General features: G+C 43.9%; 1 protein-coding gene and 2 long non-coding RNA genes across 3 annotated transcripts in view; 1 reads left to right on the top strand and 2 right to left on the bottom strand.

Annotated features, from left to right (window-relative positions):
* Positions 1 to 1,577: 1,577 nt before the first annotated feature.
* LOC148129199 (uncharacterized) overlaps positions 1,578 to 21,426 on the bottom strand; it is a 155,049-nt gene continuing 135,200 nt past the window's right edge. The window contains exons 2-3 of the long non-coding RNA XR_015745844.1: positions 2,450 to 2,548; positions 1,578 to 2,317 (exon numbers count right to left, since the gene is read on the bottom strand). This is a non-coding gene — a long non-coding RNA (uncharacterized LOC148129199). The remainder of the gene's footprint in view (positions 2,318 to 2,449; positions 2,549 to 21,426) is intronic.
* Positions 3,720 to 4,471, top strand: LOC148129200 (uncharacterized). The gene is made up of 2 exons (XR_015745845.1): positions 3,720 to 3,761; positions 3,802 to 4,471. It is a non-coding gene; the product is annotated as an uncharacterized LOC148129200 (long non-coding RNA).
* SLC2A4 (solute carrier family 2 member 4) overlaps positions 4,934 to 21,426 on the bottom strand; it is a 25,666-nt gene continuing 9,173 nt past the window's right edge. The window contains 6 exon segments of the mRNA XM_087946575.1: positions 4,934 to 5,353; positions 6,069 to 6,272; positions 6,978 to 7,079; positions 8,283 to 8,387; positions 9,206 to 9,393; positions 21,345 to 21,426. The exon segment at positions 21,345 to 21,426 is cut by the window's right edge and continues 81 nt beyond it. Of these exon segments, the coding sequence (XP_087802701.1) occupies positions 5,150 to 5,353; positions 6,069 to 6,272; positions 6,978 to 7,079; positions 8,283 to 8,387; positions 9,206 to 9,393; positions 21,345 to 21,426 (885 nt within the window). The 3' untranslated portion in view covers positions 4,934 to 5,149.

Here is a 21,426-nt window from a genome sequence, read left to right as displayed (position 1 = left end):
TGAGTTGGAGCACCTTACGGTCCCAGGAAATGCCATGTTGACACAGGTAGTGGTTGAGTCTTCTCCAAGGCGCAGGGATGCCCAGGAGAGGCTGTGCACCTGGGTGGGACTGTTTCCCCCCCCACACACAAAAAAGTCAGACAGGTAGTTCCTACCCATAGCTCCTGCACCACAACACAAAATTAGATGTTGAGACTCTAGAATAAGTACAGAGAAGAGCAACCATGATGATGAGGGGACTGGAGGCTAAAACATACAATGAATGGTTGCAGGAACTGGGGGTGGCTATTTTAGTGAAGAGAAGGGCCAGGGGAGACATGATAGCAGTCTTCCAATATTTGAGGGGGGGGTGGTGGTTGGACTAGATGACCTACAAGGTCCCTTCCACCTCTTGTATTCTATACTCAATGGAACAGAAGTTGCCTTTGGAAGTTGTGGGAGCTTCATCCCTGGAGGCTCTCAAGAAGAGATTGGACCACCATGGTGTAGGGCGGGGGTCTCCAAACTTGGCCTGTTTAAGACTTGTGGACTTCCAACTCTCAGAATTCCTGAGCTAACATGACTGGAGGAGGAATTCTGGGAGTTGGAAGTCCACAAGTCTTAAACAGGCCAAGTTTGGAGACCCCTGGTGTAGTGGGGCAGGGGGTTGGACTAAAAGACCTCCGGGGTCCCTTCCAATCATACATTCTAAGAGCCTACAGGGCGGGGCAGAAAGTCTTAGCCCTCGGCCTGGGAGGAGGAAGATTAGGCGGAGAGAGAGATTCACGTCCCAACAGCCAAATTTAGGCAACCCTCTAAATCGGGGTAAGAATTTGGCTGAGGGATTCTGGGAGTTGAAGTCCACAAGTCTTAAAAGTTGCCAAGTTTGGAGACCTCTGCTCTAAATGCTGCTGGCTGGGGGGGTTGATTCAGCTGCTTTGCCTAAAAATACCAGACAAATAAATAAAAATATATACAAATACCAGAAATATGTGTGTACCTCTCTCTTTCTCTCTATTTTTCTGTCTCTCTTTTTCTCTTTCTCTCTTTCCCTCTCTCTCTTTCTCTCTTTTTCTCTTTCTCTCTTTCCCTCTCTTTCTTTTTTTCTTTTTCCCTCTTTCTCTTTTTCTTTTTCTCTCTCTTTCTCCCTTTCTCTTTCTCTCTCTTTCTCTCTTTCTCTATTTCCCCCTCTTTCCCTCTCACTTTCTCTCTTTTCTCTCTTTCCCTCTTTCTCTCTTTTTCTTCCTCTCTCTCTTTTTCTCCTTTTCTCTCTCTTTCTCTCTCTATTTCCCACTGTCTTTCTGTCTCTCCCTCCCTCCCTCTCTCCCTCCCTCTCTCTCTCCCCTCCTTCCCTGATCTGGGGATTTGAATTCAAAAGCCACCTCCTCCCATGTCAGACGAGGTCAGAAGTTTCTCCAAAGGGGAAGCTGTGTGAATTATCAGCTCAAGGAAGTGCAGAATTCCTCCGAAGCCTTCAAGAATAAACTCCTTTGCACAGACCGACGCATCAGGCAGAAAATATTCTCCTGGTTTGCGTTAATTGTGATTAAAATCCCTGAGCCATCCAAGCGTCGTGCCAAGGAAGAAAACCCCCACAGTGTAGCCATCTATTCTTTATATACAAATAGCGTGTTTTTTTTTTCTAGAAATACAAAAGGAAACATGCACACACACACACACACAAAAACCCTCTGCGTTTTAAGACATATTCTCTCATGACCCAAAGCCCCAAACACAACCCTTTGTGCCATTATACAAAGTTGGAGGAGAAAATTTTTTATAGTCTCGCATCTTTTCATTTTCCGTTCTGGCTTTCCCGCCCAAGTTGTCAAATTTTTCCCCACACAGTCTTGTCAGCTTCTGTTTTAAAAGTTCCCTGCTTTGGTAGGGGAAATAATTTAAATAAATAAATAAAAAAACAACAACCCAATTCTAAGCGCTCTTTGTGGATGCAAAAAAAAAAAAAAAGGTTTGAAAACTTGCAGGGGTGGGAAAAAAATGTGGAGGACTTAAAGACAAGAGTTCACACCTAAGGCAATTGAAAAAAGCGCCAAACAACCACAGATCTCTGCCTGAAAATTAACTCCTAGGAATTAACGGCCCCGCCTTTTAAAGAGCTGGGAAGTTCTTGAACTGGGGATGCAGAGAGAATTAAACCAGGTTCAAACCAGCCCAGACCTCAGCAAACCCTGTTCCTTACTAGCACTGATGATAAAACGACTGAGATGGTATAGGTTCTCCTGCTTGAGCAGGGGGCTGGACTAGAAGACCTCCAAGGGCCCTTCCAGCTCCTATTTTCTATTCTATTTTCTATTCTATTCTCCTTTTCCTCCTCCTCCTGCAAACCCCTCCCCTTCTAGCACTGATGACGTTCCCTACTTGGGTCATGAAAACGTCTGCAAGGAAACCACCCAGCTCAGAGGACACCAAGGATCTCACAGTCCTTTTTCTCCTCCTCCTCTCTACAAACCCTCCCTTCTAGCACTGATGACGTTCCCTACTTGGGTCATGAAACGTCTGCAAGGAAACTACTAAGCTCAGAGAATGCCAAGGACCTCACAGTCTTTTCCTCCTCCTCCTCCTCCTCCTCCTCCTCCTCCTCCTCCTCCTCCTCCTCCTCCTCCTCCTCCTCCTCCTCCTCCTCCTCCTCCTCAACCTAACACTCTTCTAGCCCTGATGATGTTCCCTAGATGGGTCATGAAACGTCTGCAGGAAAACAACTCCCAGCTCAGAGAGCACCAAGGACCCCATCGTCTTCCTCCTCCTCCTCCTCCTCCTCCTTTTCCTCTTCCTCCTCTTCCTAGACCTAACTCCCTTCTAGCACTGATGGCGTTCCCTAGGTGGGTCATGAGAGGTCTGCAAGGAAACTCCGAAGCTCAGAGACCCCCAAGGACGCCCTCCATTCAACCCTGCGCTACCAATATTCTCCTTTACTGGTAGGCAAACGTGCTCAGCGAAATAATTCCTTTGCAAAATCCTCTTTTTTTGCCAATTTGAAAGGAGAGGCTTTTATTTGAATCCCTAACCGTTTTCAAGCTCAGAAAAACACCAGCTCCGGTTAGGCTTTTTTTTTTTTTTTTAAAGTCCCCATTCCGTTTTTAATCTCAGGGCAAGCAACCTATGGTGGTTTGGGTGTGGGAATGGGGGTGCAGTGGCCTCGTAATCATGGGGACCCAAGAGAGGCAGAAGGTTGTTTTTGGTCTGAGGTTTTCCTTGCAAGAGATCAATTCAGCCATCTGGGGAAGAAGCATCTCTCACACTCAGACCCCTGACTCGCTGGGGGAATTCTGGGATTCCTTTGAGGCCCACAAATGCTGGCTGGGAGATTCTGGGATTCCTTTGAGGCCCTCAAATGCTGGCTGGGGGATTCTGGGATTCCTTTGAAGCCCACAAATAATGGCTGGGGGATTCTGGGTGTCCTTTGAAGCCCACAAATAATGGCTGGGGGATTCTGGGAGTCCTTTTAGGGCCACAAATAATGGCTGGGGGATTCTGGGAGTCCTTTAGGGCCACAAATAATGGCTGGGGATTCTGGGAGTCCTTTTAGGGCCACAAATGCTAACTGGGGGATTCTGGGAGTCATTTCAAATCCACAAATGCTGACTGAGGATTCTGAGAGTCCTTTTAGGCCCACAAATGCTGGCTGGGGGATTTTGGGAGTCCTTTGAGGCCCACAAATGCTGGCTGGGGGATTCTGGGAGTCATTTCAGATCCACAAATGCTGACTGAGGATTCTGAGAGTCCTTTTAGGCCCACAAATGCTGGCTGGGGGAGTTCTGGGAGTCATTTCATGACCACAAATGCTGACTAAGGAATTCTGAGTCCTTTTTGGCCCACAAATGCTGGCTGGGGGATTCTGGGAGTCCTTTTTGGCCCACAAATGCTGGCTGGGGGATTCTGGGAGTCCTTTGAAGCCCACAAATGCTGGCTGGGGGATTCTGGGAGTCCTTTGAGGCCCGCAAATGCTGGCTGGGGGATTCTGGGAGTCCTTTGAAGCCCACAAATACTGGCTGGGGCATTCTGGGAGTTGAAGTCCACCCTTCTTAAAGTGACAGTGGCTGGGAAGCACTAGTCCATAGAAAGCAGCCTCCCTCCTTCTGTCTCTCGCAGGCCTGAGTATGGAACTTGTAGTCCTTCCCCTTGAGGTGGCCTTAGTGGTCCAAAGGTCCGCCATGGAGGGCCAGTGAAGGAGGACAGGTGTTTCCCAGGCCGTCACTCTTCCACCTCTTGTTTGGACCCAGCATTCATCACACATTCAGGGTTTGAAATCTAGACCTTGGGCACTTTAAGATTTGTGGACTTCAATTCCCAGAATTCCCCAGCTGGCAAGGTTGTTTTTTTTTTTTAATACCAGAATTCAGTTATGTATAGGACAATAACAAATATGGCCAGACTACTATTATTTTATTTGTTTGATTGGGTAAGTTTTCTTAATAGATAGTGGGAATGAAGTAGATGTGATATATCTTGACTCCAGCAAAGGGAAAAAGAGGAAATGGCTGGGGGATTCTGGGAGTTGAAGTCCAGAGGTCTTAAAGTAGCCATGTTTGGATAGCCCCGGTCTAGAAGGTGTCCCAAATTTGCTGGAAAAGACATATCCTGAAGCACATGAAAGAGGAAGGCTGCCGGGGGAACCTCCTGAGAGAGTGGTCCAGGAACTCTGCCCATGCTCTGGGGCACTCTTGTGCGCTATGCGCTCAGGACTTAACATTAGCGCAAGCCGAACCAAGTACGAAATGAAGAAAAGACTTCAGAAGAGGGTTAGTTGGCAGCCAGTTTCTCTGATCGGTTTGTGCTTCAGAAAGTGCTCTGGGAAGCTGGGGGTGGGGGAATCTAGTCCAAATAGGGCTACCCAGAGGGTATCTTTCCACCCCAAAGCCTAATTTACAGCAAAGTGAACGTGGTGCCTGCCCTCCCGAACCATCTGATAAAAAAATCATCCTCTTTAAATTGCTTTTCCCTTAAAAATATTTTAAGAAAAATAAAATAAAGTAAATGCAAACCAGACCAAAGAAACATGTTTGGCTGAGACCCCGAGACCTTCCGGCCAGGCCTCGTGGCCCTAAAGTGCTAGAGACAAACCTTTGTTTTCTTTGCCGGTGTCCCCGATTCTACTCCTCGTGGCCTCCTTTCCCTCCCCGCCATTCCTTTCCCTGCCCTCTGCCCCAATTCATTCGTGGCCGTCCGGACTCAGCTCGTCGAGCTCCGTGTAAGGCTTGATCTCGCGATCCAACAACGACGGGGTGCGTCGGAATGTGGCAGCGATGTCATCGAAGGTGCGTCCCCGTGTCTCCGGCACCTTGAGGTACGTGAAGGCGGAGAAGATGAAGAGGAGGATGGCGAAGATGAGGAAGACGTAAGGGCCGATCGCCTCCTGCAAGGGGATACCAGGAAAACAAGAGGTAGGTGAAGGGGAGCTTGGAGATCTTCTAGTCCAACCCTCCTCCTATCATATTCCACCACCACCACCCAATTCTTCCCTAGACATCCCCAGTTCCTGCAAGGACTGGCTGCATTCAGCAAGTAACAACCACCATTAAGTTGATTTGCAAGGTGTCCATTTTTCCTCCTCCCTTTCGTGTTGTGCCGTTCCGGTTATCGGCGGCCGATGGCTAAAAACATCTCGAAGGGCCGCCGATCAACACCGAAGCGCAGGGATTAAAAATATGCCTTTCCCACCACCCTTACCCCTGGAGGAGGGCTGGACTAGATGACCTACAAGGTCCCTTCCGACTCTGTTAATCTGTTAATGATTCTGTTATTCAGAAAGGGTGGGAGCTTCATCCCTGGAGGGTTTCAAGAAGAGACTGGACTGCCCTCTTGTCAGAAATGGTGTAGGGTCTCCAGCTTTGGGGGGGGGTTGGACTAGATGACCTCCAAGGAACCCTTCCAACTCGGTTATTATTCTGTTATTCAGAAATGGTGGGAGCTTCATCCCTGGAGGATTTCAATAAGAGATTGGACAGCCCTCTGTCAGAAATACTCTAGGCAGTGTCTCCCGCTTGGGCTGGCAGCGGGTGGGCTTGGACTAGATGACCTCTAAGGTTCCTTCGGGCTCCGTTAATCTGTTAAAAAGGTCTCACACTCACCTGGATGGCCGGGAAACTCATGCCGATGATGAAGTTGCTAGTCCAGTTGGCAAAGCCGGATACGGCCATGGCGGCCGGCCGAGGTCCCTGGCTGAAGAGCTCGGCCACGATGAACCACGGGATGGGGCCCGGCCCGATCTCGAAGAAGGCCACGAAGGCGAAAATGGCCACCATGCTCAGGTAGCCCATCCAGGCCACGCTTTTCTGTGGAGGGAGATGTTCTTCAGAGGGTTTTCCCAGCTGGCAAAAGTCCCGGACACGCAACGCAACCCATTCAGAGAGTCCTCGACTTACCATGCTTCATTGAGTGACCGTTACGGAGTTACCACGGCACTGAACCAAGTGACTTTTCACGCTTATGACCGTTGCAGCATACGCGCAGCCTCGCAATCAAAATTCAGACGCTCGGCAGGTGTCTCGTATTTATGACGGTCTCAGCCTCCACATGGTCTTGGCAAGTGACTTGTATTTATGACAGCCGCAGCGCCCCAGGAGTCAGGAGATGCCCCTTTTGCGACCTTCTGACAAGCCAAGTCCATGGGAAGCCATTTGCTTAATGACTGGGTTACTGGCTTAACAACGACAGTGATTCACTTAACGACTAAGGCAAGAAAGGTCATAAAATGGAGCAAAACTCACTGAATAACTGCCTCGCTTAAGAACACGAAATTTTGGGCTCCATTATGGTGCTCCTAAGTCAATAACCATCTGTATCGGTTAATGATTCACTTAAGGACCGTGCTGCTAAATTAACAACTGCAGCGATTTGGTTAAGAAAGGGGATGAAGGACTTCCGGTGGCACTTCCGTCGAAATCAGATCGGAGTCCGTGATTGTGCGTTGCTCCGATCCGAGCTCTACTTGTTGGAGCATCTCAAATGAGACTACTCACCAGACGGAGGCTACTCACCAGGAGGAGGAGTGAGGTCATCATCAATAAGGCACAGATGCCCATTCCGAATAAGCCCACCAGGTGTAGCGTCCGCCTTCCTGCCCGCTCGACCAGGAACACCTGGAAGAGAGGACAAAGGTGAGGAAAAGGTGCTGAGACTCCTCACCAGAGGGAGGGAGAAGGCCAGGTGGGCAATCCTAACAGCTGTTCGGTTTCTAAAGCAAATGATTGATAGCAATTTTTGATTTTTATAGGGGGTTGGACTAGAAGACCTCCAAGGTCCCTTCCAACTCAGTTATTCTGCTATTTCTTTTTTTTTAAATAAACTTTATTAGTCTTTTATATCTTTAAAAACTGAACAAAAAATATAAATATTATGACATTAACAATGTGTGGCAACACTCATATACTTCTATTTTGTGCTTATTTACAAATATATACAGTTCATGCAAATATAAATCTTTAATATGTAAAATGCTTATCATTACCTCTTTTCATCATCCCTTTGTCCCAATTTAATCCAATCATACAATTTTTCCCAAATTCTATAATATTGAGACTCCTATTTCTCTTGTAACATCAGGGTTAATTTATCCATCTCGGCACACGCCATTATTTTTTGAATAATCAATTGATCTGTTGGTGTAGAATTCTGTTTCCAACATTGAGCATAGGCAGTTCTAGCAGCAGTTAAGATATGTAATATTATTATATTTTATATCTTTCCCATATTTCTTTTTAATCATCCCTAAGAAAAATAATTCTGGCTCTAAATCTATTTGTTTATTCTGCTATTTCAATGTCTATAGCAACTGATAGCAATTTTCGATTTTTATAGCAAATTGAGCAAGGGGTTGGACTGGAAGACCTCTAAGGTCCCTTCCAAATTTGTTATTCTTTTATTCTGTTATTTTGATGTCTACAGCAAATGATTGATAGCAAACATCCGTACAGTATTGCCAAATTTTGTGGAGCATGGAAGGAAAGGATGGATGGATGAATCTTTTACCAATATTTCTCAGGCCTTGGCCATTTTATGTTATGTGGACTTCAACTCCCAGAACCCCCCAGCCATCTCTTTTTTTTTTCCCCCCTCACTTTGCCGAAGTCAAGTTATATTAAGTTCACTTCAAACCCACCATCTATTAAAAGTTACCCTATCAAAAAAAATGTGATCAAGGCGTTTAACCATATTTATTCTTGAACCCTGAGGCCATGCTTGCTGGGGAATTCTGGGCCTTGAAGTCCACAAGTCTAAAAAGTTACCTGGTTTGGAGACACACACACACACACACACGGTGGTGGTGAGGCGGGATCTCTTACCGAAATGATGGTGAAGATGGTGTTAATGATGCCTGTCCCGATGGTCGCGTAGATGGGCTGCTCCAGGCCAGCTTTGGTCAAGATGTCGGTGGAGTAATAGAAGACCTAAACAGGAAGGGTGAAGGTTCTTCCTGGTCCTTGAGGGGTGGGGGGAAGTCCCTTCTATGCCGCGAGCAGATGAGATGAGGAGTGACAAGGCAGGGAGGCCGGGCCAGCCAGAATTTTTAATACTGGTTCCCTCGAACCTGCCCGAACCGGCTGAATCCCACCTGTGGTCCACCAGCAGCCTGCGGAGCTGACAGTAAAGTTGGACAGTGGGGAGGAGCATGGGCCAGTCCTGGAGTCTGGGGAGGGCTCGGACGAGGGATCTGTGTCCGACACAGAGATGGGGCCAGAGCCATCCGAGAGTTATGTGCCAACTCCGGAGCCTCCAGAATCTGACAGCAGTGAGGAAGAGGAGTCTGTTCCCAGTGCGCACATGCGCAGAGCTGTCAGAAGGCAAGAACAGTTAAGACAAAAGGGGTGGCTTGGGAGTAAGACTGGGAAGTAATTGTCCCCTCCCGTAAGATATAAAGGAGGAGCAAAGGGATAGGAGCCTTTGCAGGAAGCAACTTTTGTTCGTTCTGGTCGGTTTTAAACTCTGAAGCTCCGTGTGGACTTTGTGCTCCGTTTGGCCTTGTACAGCTAATGGGCCATTTAGTCGTTGGCAGTATTTCAAAGGAGATAAAGGTGGGTGCTTTATCCCGAAGGCTGTGGCAGATTTCCATTGGGACTATTTACAAACTGTTTGGGACTCATTATGGGCTGGGAATGACTATAATTCACAGCTGTTGAAATTAAAAAAAAAACAAAGTTTTTGGGAACAGCGTGTGATTGTGACGGTCTCAGGAAGCCCTTGGTCAGAACAACACCACTGCACTCACTGCGTTGATGCCCGACAATTGCTGGGACAGTTGCAGAACCACAGCGATCAGCAACGGCTGGCGGTAAATGCGGGAACGGAAGAGCTGGAGGATGGAGACTCTGTGTTCCATGTCCATACGCCGTTTCTCCTCCTTCATCTCCGTCAACGCGGCGCTCACATCCTGATAGCCAGTCAGCCGCTTGAGACCTATAAAGGGGGACCCATGCAGGGGAGAAATTACTGTGTTTCCCAAAAAATAAGACCCTGTTGTTTTTTCTTTTTGTCACCAAAAAAGGCACCAGGTCTTATTTTGGGGGGGATGTCCTCCACGGACTAACCTCACTTGCGCGCGTCACCCCCGGCCTCCTTCCGGAAGTCCTTCTCCTGTGGCTGGCAAGGCTTTCTTGGAGGCTACTGCAGCCGATAACAGACTCCGGATCGATCCAGAGCTTTGTTATCAGCTCCAGAAGCCTTCAGGAAAGCCTTGCCGGCCTTGCTGGCTACAGAAAAAAAATGGGCCGGCCAGGTGTAGAGTTGTAATTGCAGGAATGTTCCAATCTCGGATGGCAAACCTCAGATAAAGAATGTTTCCAAGCAAATACAACTCAGGTAAACAAAGTCACTAATCTAAAAGAGGATTAGAGAGAGGAAGTAAACATATGTTAGACTTTAACTAGAGATAATTGTATGGATTACTGTGCTAGATAGTAACGAAAGTTAAGCAGTAACAAAAGTTAACCAATGATGGAGGATAATTAAAAATGTGTATAAATGCAAGACTAGACTCCAATAAAGATCATCATGATTCAGTTGTTCATGATCAAACAACTCGACTGCCTCGTCATTACAACAAGTGGCGCATGAACAGGGACCCTCTTACTTCATCTGGCAAGGATTTGGTGCACCTTCAACTCTTTGTGGTTTCTTCAACCTTTTGGTTTCTGTAAGTATGGGGTCTTCGCTTTCTGAGGAACAAAGGAAGCATGTAGATGAATTAGGCTATTTGTTGAAGAAAAATAATACCGAGGTACCGGACTTCCTGTTTGCAGGGCTTCGGCGGCAGGCAGGAATCCGCGATCGTGCGGGGTTTCTGCCTGGGCTCGCCGCTGGAGCATCCTGAGCCAGCTGCCTTCGGGGCTAAGCCACCCCATAGAGGTGGTGAAGACGGGGAGACCCAGCAGGGTTTGAGGGAGCCGCACCTCTCCTCCTCAGCTGGCTAAACTCCCTTTCCCGGCGGTAAGAGCGGCGGTCAGAAATGGCCACCTCAAAGAAGCACTCAGCCGGAAAAGAAAGTGCAGGAGGAAGTTAAGAAGTGAAAGTTTTTGGCTGACTGGGACAAAAAGTAACAACCAAGGTACCCTGGAATTTAAATTTTGCAAAAGATACATCGCTCCCAAAGAAGAGTCGGAAGCAGCGAATGAAAGTGAAAAGGGAAAGTTTTTTTTCCTTCACTCTCCTTCCTCACGCTGATAACGAGAAGATCCGAATAAAGAAATTGGAAAAATCCGCTTTGGCACCAACAGGTAATTAAACTGGAAATATAATTAAATGCCAAAGGGACAATAAAGATTTCTGAACACTAAAAAAAATATTTTTTTGCTATAAGTGGGAAGGGAGAGGAAAAGAATAAGGGCAGGACTTGGAAGGAGGAGACTGCTTGGAATTCAAAAGAATTTAAAGTTAAATCTTAACAAGACTTCTAAAGGATACATTTTAACTGGAACTTTGCAACTAAATAGTAACCCCAAGAAGAGAAAGTGAAAAAAGAAGAAAGCGTTAAAAGAAATAGCTTGTGTGTATTTGGATTGCTTGGGATTGATTTTGGGACTTTTGGAAATCATATTTGAATGACTAAAAACAATTGGGTGGTTGTTTAAAAAAAAAACCCTCTACAATGGCATCACCTCTGGATGAACTGAATGAACTGAAAATTGAATTTAAAAATATAAAGAATAGGAACAAGAAGGAAGGGCTCCTTTGGCTCCATCTTTCAATTCTTAGAAATGGCGATTGGTGTCTACAAGAAACAACAAGAAAAGACCGCAACAAGAAGATTGGGACAAAGAAGAAGCCATTTTTAATGAACAAGTAATTCTATCTGGGGAAGAAAAGAGAAAGGGGGAAAGAGAATGGAGAATTTAAGACCTAAAAAAACAGCCAAAAAGGGAAAAATAATGTAAAAGGGGATATAATGTTGGAAAGCAACAGAAAAGGGAATACAGAAGAGGGAAATGGAGGTGGAGAGACAGGGGGTAAAAAGGGAGAGAGAGAAGAAAGGGAAAAAGGAAGGAAGAGAAGTTACAAAGGTTTGGAGCAAGATGTAAAACAGGATTTATTCAGAGATAACGGGTGAAAATTTAACTGAAAAAGGGATTCTGTAAAGGTACATAAGATTGTATTGTTATATTTGTAATAGAAATAATGCTAGAAAATTGGAAACAACATATGATTAAAAAGTGGAATAAAATAGTTAGTGTAATTTAGTGAAACTTTTGTGAACAAAATAAACGAAATGAAATAAATGAGAGATTTGAACTAGGAAGGAATGGGAACATTTTAACTACTCAACGTTTTATAAAATATAAGTGAAGTGAGAGGGAAGTAATTATGGAAAGTTTATAAGTGTTTCCATAGAAGTATGATACTTATTTGAAAAGTAACGTGTAAAATGTTTAAGATTTAAATGAATATTAATATCAATGATAGAATCGAATTGGTATGGATTGTTGTTTTAATTATGTTTTTATATATATATATATATATATATATATATATATATATATATATATATATATATATATATATATATATATATATATATATATATATATATATATATGTTTTCTGAGGTTCTCGCGGGTATTTGTATGTGGATCTTTGGTTATTCGGGTTTTCTCCCGCGTAAGATTGGAAGTATCTAGGCAACGTTTCGATGAAGTCTCATTCATCATCTTCAGGCTTCTGTCTTCAGCTCTGTGCTTCTCAGAGTGATGTGAGCTTGCAGCTGCTTCTTCCTTTTAACTGCTAGTGGGGTGTGACTTGATTGGTTGGGGGCTTGGCTGTGTTCTGATTGGGTGGGGTGTGTTCTCATTGGTTGGGGTTTGGCTGTGTTCTGATTGGTTGGGGGTTGGCCATGTTCTGATTGGCTGGAGGTGTGTTCTGTTCAGGTGGGGGCTTGGTTGTGCTCAGGTTGGTCTTAGTTACTGGGGGATTTGAGCTGGTGAGCTGTGATCTTGCTGTTTGGCTTCGAGTTTGTGGCGTGCTGCATCTTCATGGTGGGGGTCAGTTCGCTTCATGTATGGCTCAGGGGGGTTGAAGTGGGTAGTGATGCAGCTGCAGTGCGGCTTCTGGTCTGTGGTCGTGTCTCATCTTCTGTGTGGGTGTGAGTCTGCTTTTTACGTGGGAGTGTGGTGGTATATATATCTTTTTAAAATACATTGTGTAGTTTTAGAATGTATCAAGCAGAATCCGAATGGAAGTTATGTATTATATTAAGTGTTATAATCTTAGGGGAAAGATATAAAGGCGTCATACTCCAATCAGTGATCACAGGAGAAATTTTGCTTAATGAGAAAAGATAATAGACAGCTGAAACAGGACAGACAAAGAATATAAGTATGATTATTTGAATTGAGATGAAATAAATAAAATAAAATTAAGAAAGTTGAAAGAGGGGAGAAGTTATATAGAAAATGTAGAATGGTAATAAGATATGGAATGGAATACAAAAATGAGCATGAATTTGAATTTGTGTCTGCACGAAGAGATGTAACCCGGAATCAGGCTGCTTTCAAAAAAGATGTTTTATGCTTTTATGTTCTATGTTTTGTTTGTTTATGTTTGTTTTTAAAAATCAATAAAATTTTCAAAAAATAATAATAATACCGAGGTACCACAGAGAAATCTCTTAAGGCTGGTCCAGGAGATTGCAGCTCAGTGCTTATGGTACCCAGAAAAGGGGTCTTTAAAATTAACGTATAGGGAAAACATTGCATACTGAACCTCGAGCAAAAATAGAAGTTTTGCATGTGTGGCATTTATGTAGGCATGCAATTTGCATGTGTGGCATTTATGTAGGCATGCAATTTGGTCACGATGAACTTTCTCTTTTAACACCTCTACCTTCACGTTATACTAATGCTGTCATTTGTTCCCCTTCTTCACCTGAATATATGTCTTCAATTCCCTCAGCTCCTGCAGATACAGGGCAAAAGCCTCCTGACTCTATTGTTCAGTCTTCTTTTCAGAAAATGGTTGATAATTGTAAAAAGGATGCCTCTGTCTCAGGAACAGAACTTGCAGAATTACTGTCTGTTTGTCCAGTACAATATCGTCCTGGTCAGGGGCCACAGCTTGGACTGCAAGTAGCAGAATGGGAGGGTCTGCCTTATCAGATCTTAAGAGAGTTAAAAAAGGCAGTTACAGACTATGGGATTAGTGGTAATTTTACAAGAGGACTTGTAGAAGGAATAAAAAATGGTTATACAATGATCCCTGAAGATTGGAAGCAAATATTTCGCATGATTTTAACATCCATTGCAATATGTGGTTTGGGAGAGTGAATATATGAGACATGTTCAAGCTGCTGCTTTAGGAGGGGAGGAGCATATACAGTTGAGCAGCTATTTGGTTCTGGACCATTTGGTACAATTCCTGCTCAAGTTGTTCTTCCTCCAGCTACGTTAACTATTGTTTCTGAATGTGCCTTTCGTGCTTTTCTTAAGGTACCCCAAGCTGGAGAACCTAGAGCAAATTTTTCAAACATTCGACAGAATGCTAATGAGCCTTATGCTGACTTTGTTGAGCGTCTGTCCAAAGCAATTAGACAGCGGTTTGATCATCAGGAAGCTGCTGGTGAACTTCTTCACCAGTTAGCTATTGAAAATGCTAATGCAGATTGTAAAAGAGCTTTACAGCCGTTAAAGGCTACTGCTCATTACACTCTGGCAGATATGCTTCGAATCTGCCAGGATATTGGATCAAAAACTTATAAAATGCATATGTTAGCAGCTGCTATTCAGAAAGGACAGCAACCAATTGGTAACTGTTTTAAGTGTAAGAAGCCTGGCCACTTTCAAAAGGACTGTCGTTCTACACCTTCTATGCCTCAGAATCGTCCTTCTAAGAAGTGCCCTATTTGTAAAAAGGGATTTCATTGGGCCAATCAATGTCGGTTTTGGTCGGGAAACTTGCCAATGGGTGTGGCACCCACCCAGAATCCAAAGCGTGCTTTTCCCATCACTCTGACTCCTCCAGCAGTCTCTCTCACTCCTCCCCAGCCACAGCCGATAGCGCTGGGATCGATTTAATCAATCAAGAGGAAATTGAGTTTAACTTTCCCATGGAAGTTAAAATAGTTCCATCTCAATTTAAAGGTCCTCTTCCTTCGGGATTAGTTGGCTTAATTTTGCCTCGTTCTTCTTCACACAAAAAGGGCTGTTTTGTTGTGCCTGGGGTAATAGATTCAGATTACACTGGTATCCTCATGATTCAGATTTGGGTGAATCTTCCTCAAGTTCTTCCTTGTAATTCTTCTGTTGTTCAATTGCTTCTTCTTCCACATGAAATTCCATCTCCTGGTATAGGTAATCATGGGGATGCAGGATTTGGATCAACTTCTTTATCTGTAGGCTTACTTCATCAGCTGAACTCCTCTCCTTTGTTAACGCTCTTCCTTAATAAACAGCCATTTCAAGGGTTATTGGATACTGGAGCCGATGTTACTGTCATCTCCTCTTTACAGTGGCCAGTACAGTGTCCAAAAATGACAGTTTCTTCATTGTGGGGAATAGGAGGTTCTACAGCTGCTTGGCAGAGTGTTCTAGAAATTAATGTTACAACATCTGCTGGTAAGTCCTTTTTCCTACAACCATACATTCTAGATATTTATACTAATATTTGGGGCCGTGATATCCTTTCTCTTCTTAATGCCCATTTGATTCTTGATGATGGCTCTTCCTCTTAAATGGCTTTGTTCTACGCCGGTTTGGGTGGAACAATGGCCATTATCAAGGGAAAAACTTCGCTGCTTTACAGCAATTGGTTCAAGAACAATTGGCTGTTGGTCATATAGAACCTTCTACTAGTCCTTGGAATACTCCTGTTTTTGTTATAAAAAAGAAAAATGAGAAATGGTGCCTCCTGCAGGATTTAAGAGAAATTAATAAATGTATCCAACCCATGGGTCCTTTACAATGTGGTCTACCAAATCCTAACTTAATTCCTAATTTTTATAAATTATTGGTAGTTGATCTTAAAGACTGCTTTTTTACTATACCTTTGCAGCCTCGAGACAAAGAAAAATTTGCATTTACTGTCCCAGTTTTTGATAATAGCATGCCCACAAAACGATATCATTGGCGAGTGTTGCTTCAAGGAATGCTTAATTCCCCTACACTTTGTCAATATTTCGTGGATAATGCCCTTCAACCCTTTCGAATAAATTTCCTTCCTATTTAGTCTATCATTATATGGATGATATATTGATAGCAGCCCCGGATTTTGATGAATCTAAGTTGTTAAAAGAGTTAACGGATATTGTGGCACAACAGGGATTGTATATAGCCTCAGACAAAATTCAAAAGGTAGAACCTTATACCTACTTAGGACATAGAATGTTGCACAATTCCTCCATTCCAATTCTTCCTGAATTACAAGTACAGAAATCATATACATTAGTACAATGGCAAAAATTACTTGGCATTATTAATTGGGCACGCCATTCTTCTACATTACAACTGGTGATATGTTGCCCTTATTTCAGTCTTTGAAGGGAGCACAATCACCAGGAGATCTAGTTGTATTAACTGATCCTCAAAGAACATGCCTTCAAGAAATATTGAATAAGTTTAAGCATCGATATGTGGACAGGATAACATCCTTAACAATAGGACTTTGCTTAGCTATTCTTCCCACTACACCCTTACCCACGGGATGTCTTTATTCTAATGCGTCCCCGCAAGCAGTCAACATTCATGAATGGATTAATTTGTCAGCTACTCCGCCTAGAAACATTTATCCTTATCAATCAGCATTAGAGAATTTGATTATTAAAGGTCGTAAACGAGCCTTACATCTTACAGGACAGGATCTCATTAGCATAGCTTTCACTCGTACAAAAGTTGAACACGAGCATTTGATGATGATTTCAGAATCATATCAGATAGCCTTTTCTCAATATGTGGGAAACTTGTTATATTCTTTACCCAAGGATCCTAGAATAGTGGTTACTACTACTTTAAATCTGGCCTTTTCTTCCATTTTTGTGTGAAATCCTATTTCTAAAGCTCTTACAGTCTTTGCTGATGGATCACCTACAAGGGGTGTGGTTGTCTGGCAGATTCAACCACAATGGTATTCTAAATTTACTGCCACGCAGACTTCAGCTCAACGTGCTGAGCTGGCTGCTGTGATTTGGGCTTTACGATTGTTCAATGACCAACCTATTAACTTGATCGTTGATACTCAATATGTGTATTTAGCTATGCAATCTCTTCCCTTTTCTTATTGTGCTCTCTCTTTGGATAAGAATTTGTTATCCTTGTTTTTATCTTTAAAGAATAGTTTGGAAACTTGCTTGCATTTTTTGTATGTAGAACACATTCGAAGTCATACTCCCTTTACTAATGCCTTGACTGAAGGAAATTGGAAGGCAGATGAATCCTTAAAGGATGTTGCATCTTTGTTTGCTGATCCTGTTGCTAGTCATTCTTATTTTCATCAAAATGCCAAATTGCTTGCAAAGCAATTTAAAATTTCATTATCTCAAGCCCGGGATATTGATCATGTCTTCTACATTTATTGTCTCACAACTACAATTTATTTCACACTCCTGGCTATTTTCTACACCCCCTATGCAACTGAATTCTGTCCGTTGGCATTACTTGAAAGTTAGTCAATTTACAAGGGGTCTGTGTTTCTATTGTCACGCTAAACACACTTGGCTTCATAAATTGGTCTGATTATGATGATGCTCAGCACATATTAAAAAAGCTAGGGAATTATAGTTATTGTTCTGACTACTATTGGTTGTCAGGTACCTTTAATTCTTCTTTGCATAGAATTAATATAGCTCCTGATATGTATCCTGACAATTTTCCTATTTTTAATGCCTCTGATCAATCTAATACAGGATCAATATGCGCTGGTTGGCAGCTTAAGGATCCTAATATGTGGTTCTTTTTTGATAAATATGCTACTAATGTTCATCCGCAGAATTATCAATGTGCAACTATAGGTTATTTTACTCTACCTGTTCAAATAGGTATGCTCTCATCAACTCGACAGCGGCGTTCCTCTCTGGGGCCTACATGTAATGATGAAGTCATTATTGACACACAATTGTCTTCTGGTTCTACATTTGGCCATGCATTGGCAGGGGCCGTTACAGGAGTCCTTACTCTAGGCTCTTATCCTGGCATAATTGCTCAAGAAAACAGACGATCTATTCTTGGTCTCACCTGCAGACTTGAAAAATCCATCAATGCTACCACTGCTATTATTCGTGATTTGCAGCATGAAATAGAAGACTTAAATGTTTTGCCATAGACTATCTTTTAGCCCGTCAGGGAGGGTTCTGTACATTAGTTGGATGCCGTGGATGTGCTGTACATTTTCATTCTTTGAATAAAACTATTGAGGATGAGCTTGCCAATTTACAATCATAGATTCAAAATAATATCCATGCTCATTACTCACCTTTTGAGTGGCTAACCAATTGGCTCCCTGATTGGTCTTGGCTCAGATAGTTTTTCTTTTATGCTATAATTATTATTATTGTACTAATTGCAGCCTGTTGTTTTATTCAATGTATTCCAAATTTATTCGCATTGTTTCGTCCTGCTTCCCCCTCTCTTAATCCTCTACAATTGCGATACATTCATAAATCTTTGAATCCTCCATTTAAAATAAAAAACGAGGATATGTAGAGTTGTAATTGCAGGAATGTTCCAATCTCGGATGGCAAACCTCAGATAAAGAATGTTTCCAAGCAAATACAACTCAGGTAAACAAAGTCACTAATCTAAAAGAGGATTAGAGAGAGGAAGTAAACATATGTTAGACTTTAACTAGAGATAATTAATTGTATGGATTACTGTGCTAGACAGTAACGAAAGTTAAGCAGTAACAAAAGTTAACCAATGATGGAGGATAATTAAAAATGTGTATAAATGCAAGACTAGACTCCAATAAAGATCATCATGATTCAGTTGTTCATGATCAAACAACTCGACTGTCTCGTCATTACAACAGCCAGGCAGGTGTCGGGGTATGTGAGGCCTGGCTGCAACTGTCCAAAGATAAGTAGTAGGGTAGCTCCAAACACCCCCAATCCGCACCCTAGCTTAATCTTTACCCGTCCACTCTGGAGTGGGCGGGAATCTTAATTAGGGTTTATTTTGGGGGTAGGGCTTATATTGGGTGCATGTGTAAAAAAAAATCAAGCTAGGACTTAGTTTCAGGGTAGGTCGTATTTTCGGGGAAACAGGGTAGCAATGGGGAAACAGGGAATCTCAGGAGTGGTGGAAGGACAGGCTGGGAGAAGAGAGTTGGCCAACCGTTGGGTTGACTTCAAGGAAAGCCTCAATCTTGGCTAGTTCCAGGTACTAGGTCTGTAATTCCCAGCATCCCTTGTGAGATGTTAGCTCAGGATTTTGGGTGTTGTCGGCCTCTGGAGGATCATGGATTTTGAGGAAGTTGGGAAAAGATTCCATTGGTGGATCCATCAATCTAGGTCACCAATGAGAAGATGAAAGAAGGAAGGACCTATGACCTATGACTCGTTCAGAGTGGGTCCAAACATGGCCACTTTAAGCTTTGTGAACCGCAACTCCCAGAATCCCCCAGCCACAAAGTTTTACCAATATTCAGCGTACGCGGCTAGACTATTTTTTCTCACATTTTTTTTCCCAATAGGGTAACTTTCTTAATAGACAGCGGGAATGCAGTGAAGATAATAGAGGCCATCCTGGACTTTCAACCACGATGGAGCCCAAAATTTCCTCCGTAAAGCGGGACATTAAGCCCATTTTGCCCCGTTTTGTCGGGTTTTTCCCCCCCCGTAGACTTTGCTCATTGGAAGATCCCAAATATGAGCCAGCTGCCAAGCACCTGAATTTTGAATCATGTGACCACAGGGAGGTTGCCACAAGTGTGAAAAACTAAGCCACTTTTTTTCAGTTGCCATTGCGACTTTGAACAGTTCCGAAAACAAACTGTTGTTAGTCAAGGCCTACCCGTAGACCAGCAGTGGCGTCCTACCTGTTCCGCTACCGCTTTGGTGACCATATGCATGCATGCAGGAAGCTAAGGCGCGCGCAGCTTCCCACGCACCAGCTGAGGCCTGTAGCGCCAATCAGCTGTGAGGATAAAGAAGAGAAAAGCTTAGGGTGCGGAGGGCCGATCCTGCGCGTTGTGCTTTTCCCAGGAAGCTCAAACTGCGCAAGGAGCCGCTGATCCACTTCTACAGAGGAATGACGGAGTCTCTCAAAAAGGATGCAAAGGACCCGGAATATTAAATCCTTCCCTTCCCCTCCATCCAAGTCAGAGCCGAAGAAGCTTCTTGGATGAGAAGCGAGGCATCATCTGCTGATCCAGTTCTACAGAGGAAGGATCGAGTCTGTCATCTGCACCTCTATCGCTGTCTGGTTCAGTTCTGCAACCCAACAAGACAGACACGGACGCCAGAAAAAAACTATGGCTACCAACCTGCCTTCCACGGAGGACCCGTATCCTGCACGGGTCAAAAAGAGGGCTGTGAAAATATCTACAGACCCCTCACATCCTGGACATAAACTGTTTCAACTCCTGTCCTCAAAACAACGCTATATAGAGCATTGCACACCAGAACAACTAGACACAAGGTCAGTTTCCACTCCCCCCACAAATGCCATCACTCTGCTAAACAAATAATTCCCTCAACACTGTTCAACTATTGACTAAGTCTGCACTACGATTACTATTCATCTTCTCATCCCTCATCCCCACTCGGGACTGTATGACTGTAACTTTGTCACTTAACAGGTAACAGATAGCAGATAATCAGATTTGGAAGGGACCTTGTAGGTCATCTAGTCCAACCCCCCCCCCACTCCACCCAAGCAGGAGACCCTACACCATTTCTGACAGATGGCAGTCCAATCTCTTCTTGAAAGCCTCCAGGGATGAAGCTCCCACAACATCCGAGGGCAACTTTGGTTGGTTGTTCTCTCTGTCAGAAAGTTTCTCCTTATTTCCAGGTTGAATCTCTCCTTGTTCAGTTTCCATCCATTATTCCTTGTCTGGCCTTCAGGTGCTTTGAAAAATAGCTTCACCCCCTTCCTCCTCTCTGGGGCAGCCCCTCAAATATTGGAAGATGCTCTCCTGTCTCCCCTGGTCCTTCTCTTCCCTAGACCAGCCAGGCCCAGTTCCTGCAACCGTTCTTCATATGTTTTAGTCTCCAGTCTCCTCATCATCCTGGTTGCTCTTCTCTGCACTTTTTCTAGAGTCTCAACATCTTTTTTATTGTGTGGTGACCAAAACTGGATGCAGTACTCTAGGTGTGGTCTTACTAAGGCTTTACAGAGAGGTATTAGTACTTGATCTGGATTGTATCCCTCTGTTAATGCAACTTAGGATTGCATTAACTTTTTGGGCTGCTGCTGCACACAGCTGGCTCCTCTTTAGCTGGCTGTCCACTAAGACTCCAAGATCCCTCTCACGGCTACTGCTACTGAGCCTGGTTTCACCCAGTTTATATGTGTACATTTGGTTTTTCTTGCCTAAGTGTAGGACTTTACTTTTTTCTACATTGAATTTCATTTTGTTAGATACGGCCCAGTCTTCTAGTCTGTCAAGATCCCTCTGCTTCCTTCCCTCCATGTAGACTTAGACCCATTTACAAGCGTTACAGAGTCCCTGCCGTTGTGGGTTCACAATTCGTACACATGGATTGACACAAAGCCAGCTTCGGCCAAGCAGAGTTACAACGTGTGGTTCCCTTAACAATGGCAAAGTTTTGCTTAACAACAGTGGCCAGAAAGGGTACACAACGGGGTGGGTGGGTGGGCGCAACACACTTCTCAACGGTCTCGCTTTGCAACGGACAGGTTGGGCCTGGTTTCCGCTGGGTGTTGTAAACTCTGTGTATGTGTGTGTGTGTGTGAATTGCCCATACTCACTTTCTTTGGCCTTGGACTCCTTGTTTCGGATGATGTACAGGTAGCGTGGGCTTTCTGGACAGAAAGGGAAGAGCAGCAGCTG

The sequence above is a fragment of the Notechis scutatus genome, chromosome Z (assembly GCF_049901735.1).
Source record: "Notechis scutatus isolate UNSWTSFEM ecotype Mainland chromosome Z, rNotScu1.2, whole genome shotgun sequence".
NCBI lineage: Eukaryota > Metazoa > Chordata > Lepidosauria > Squamata > Elapidae > Notechis > Notechis scutatus.
This window is presented reverse-complemented; position numbering and strand designations above follow the sequence as displayed.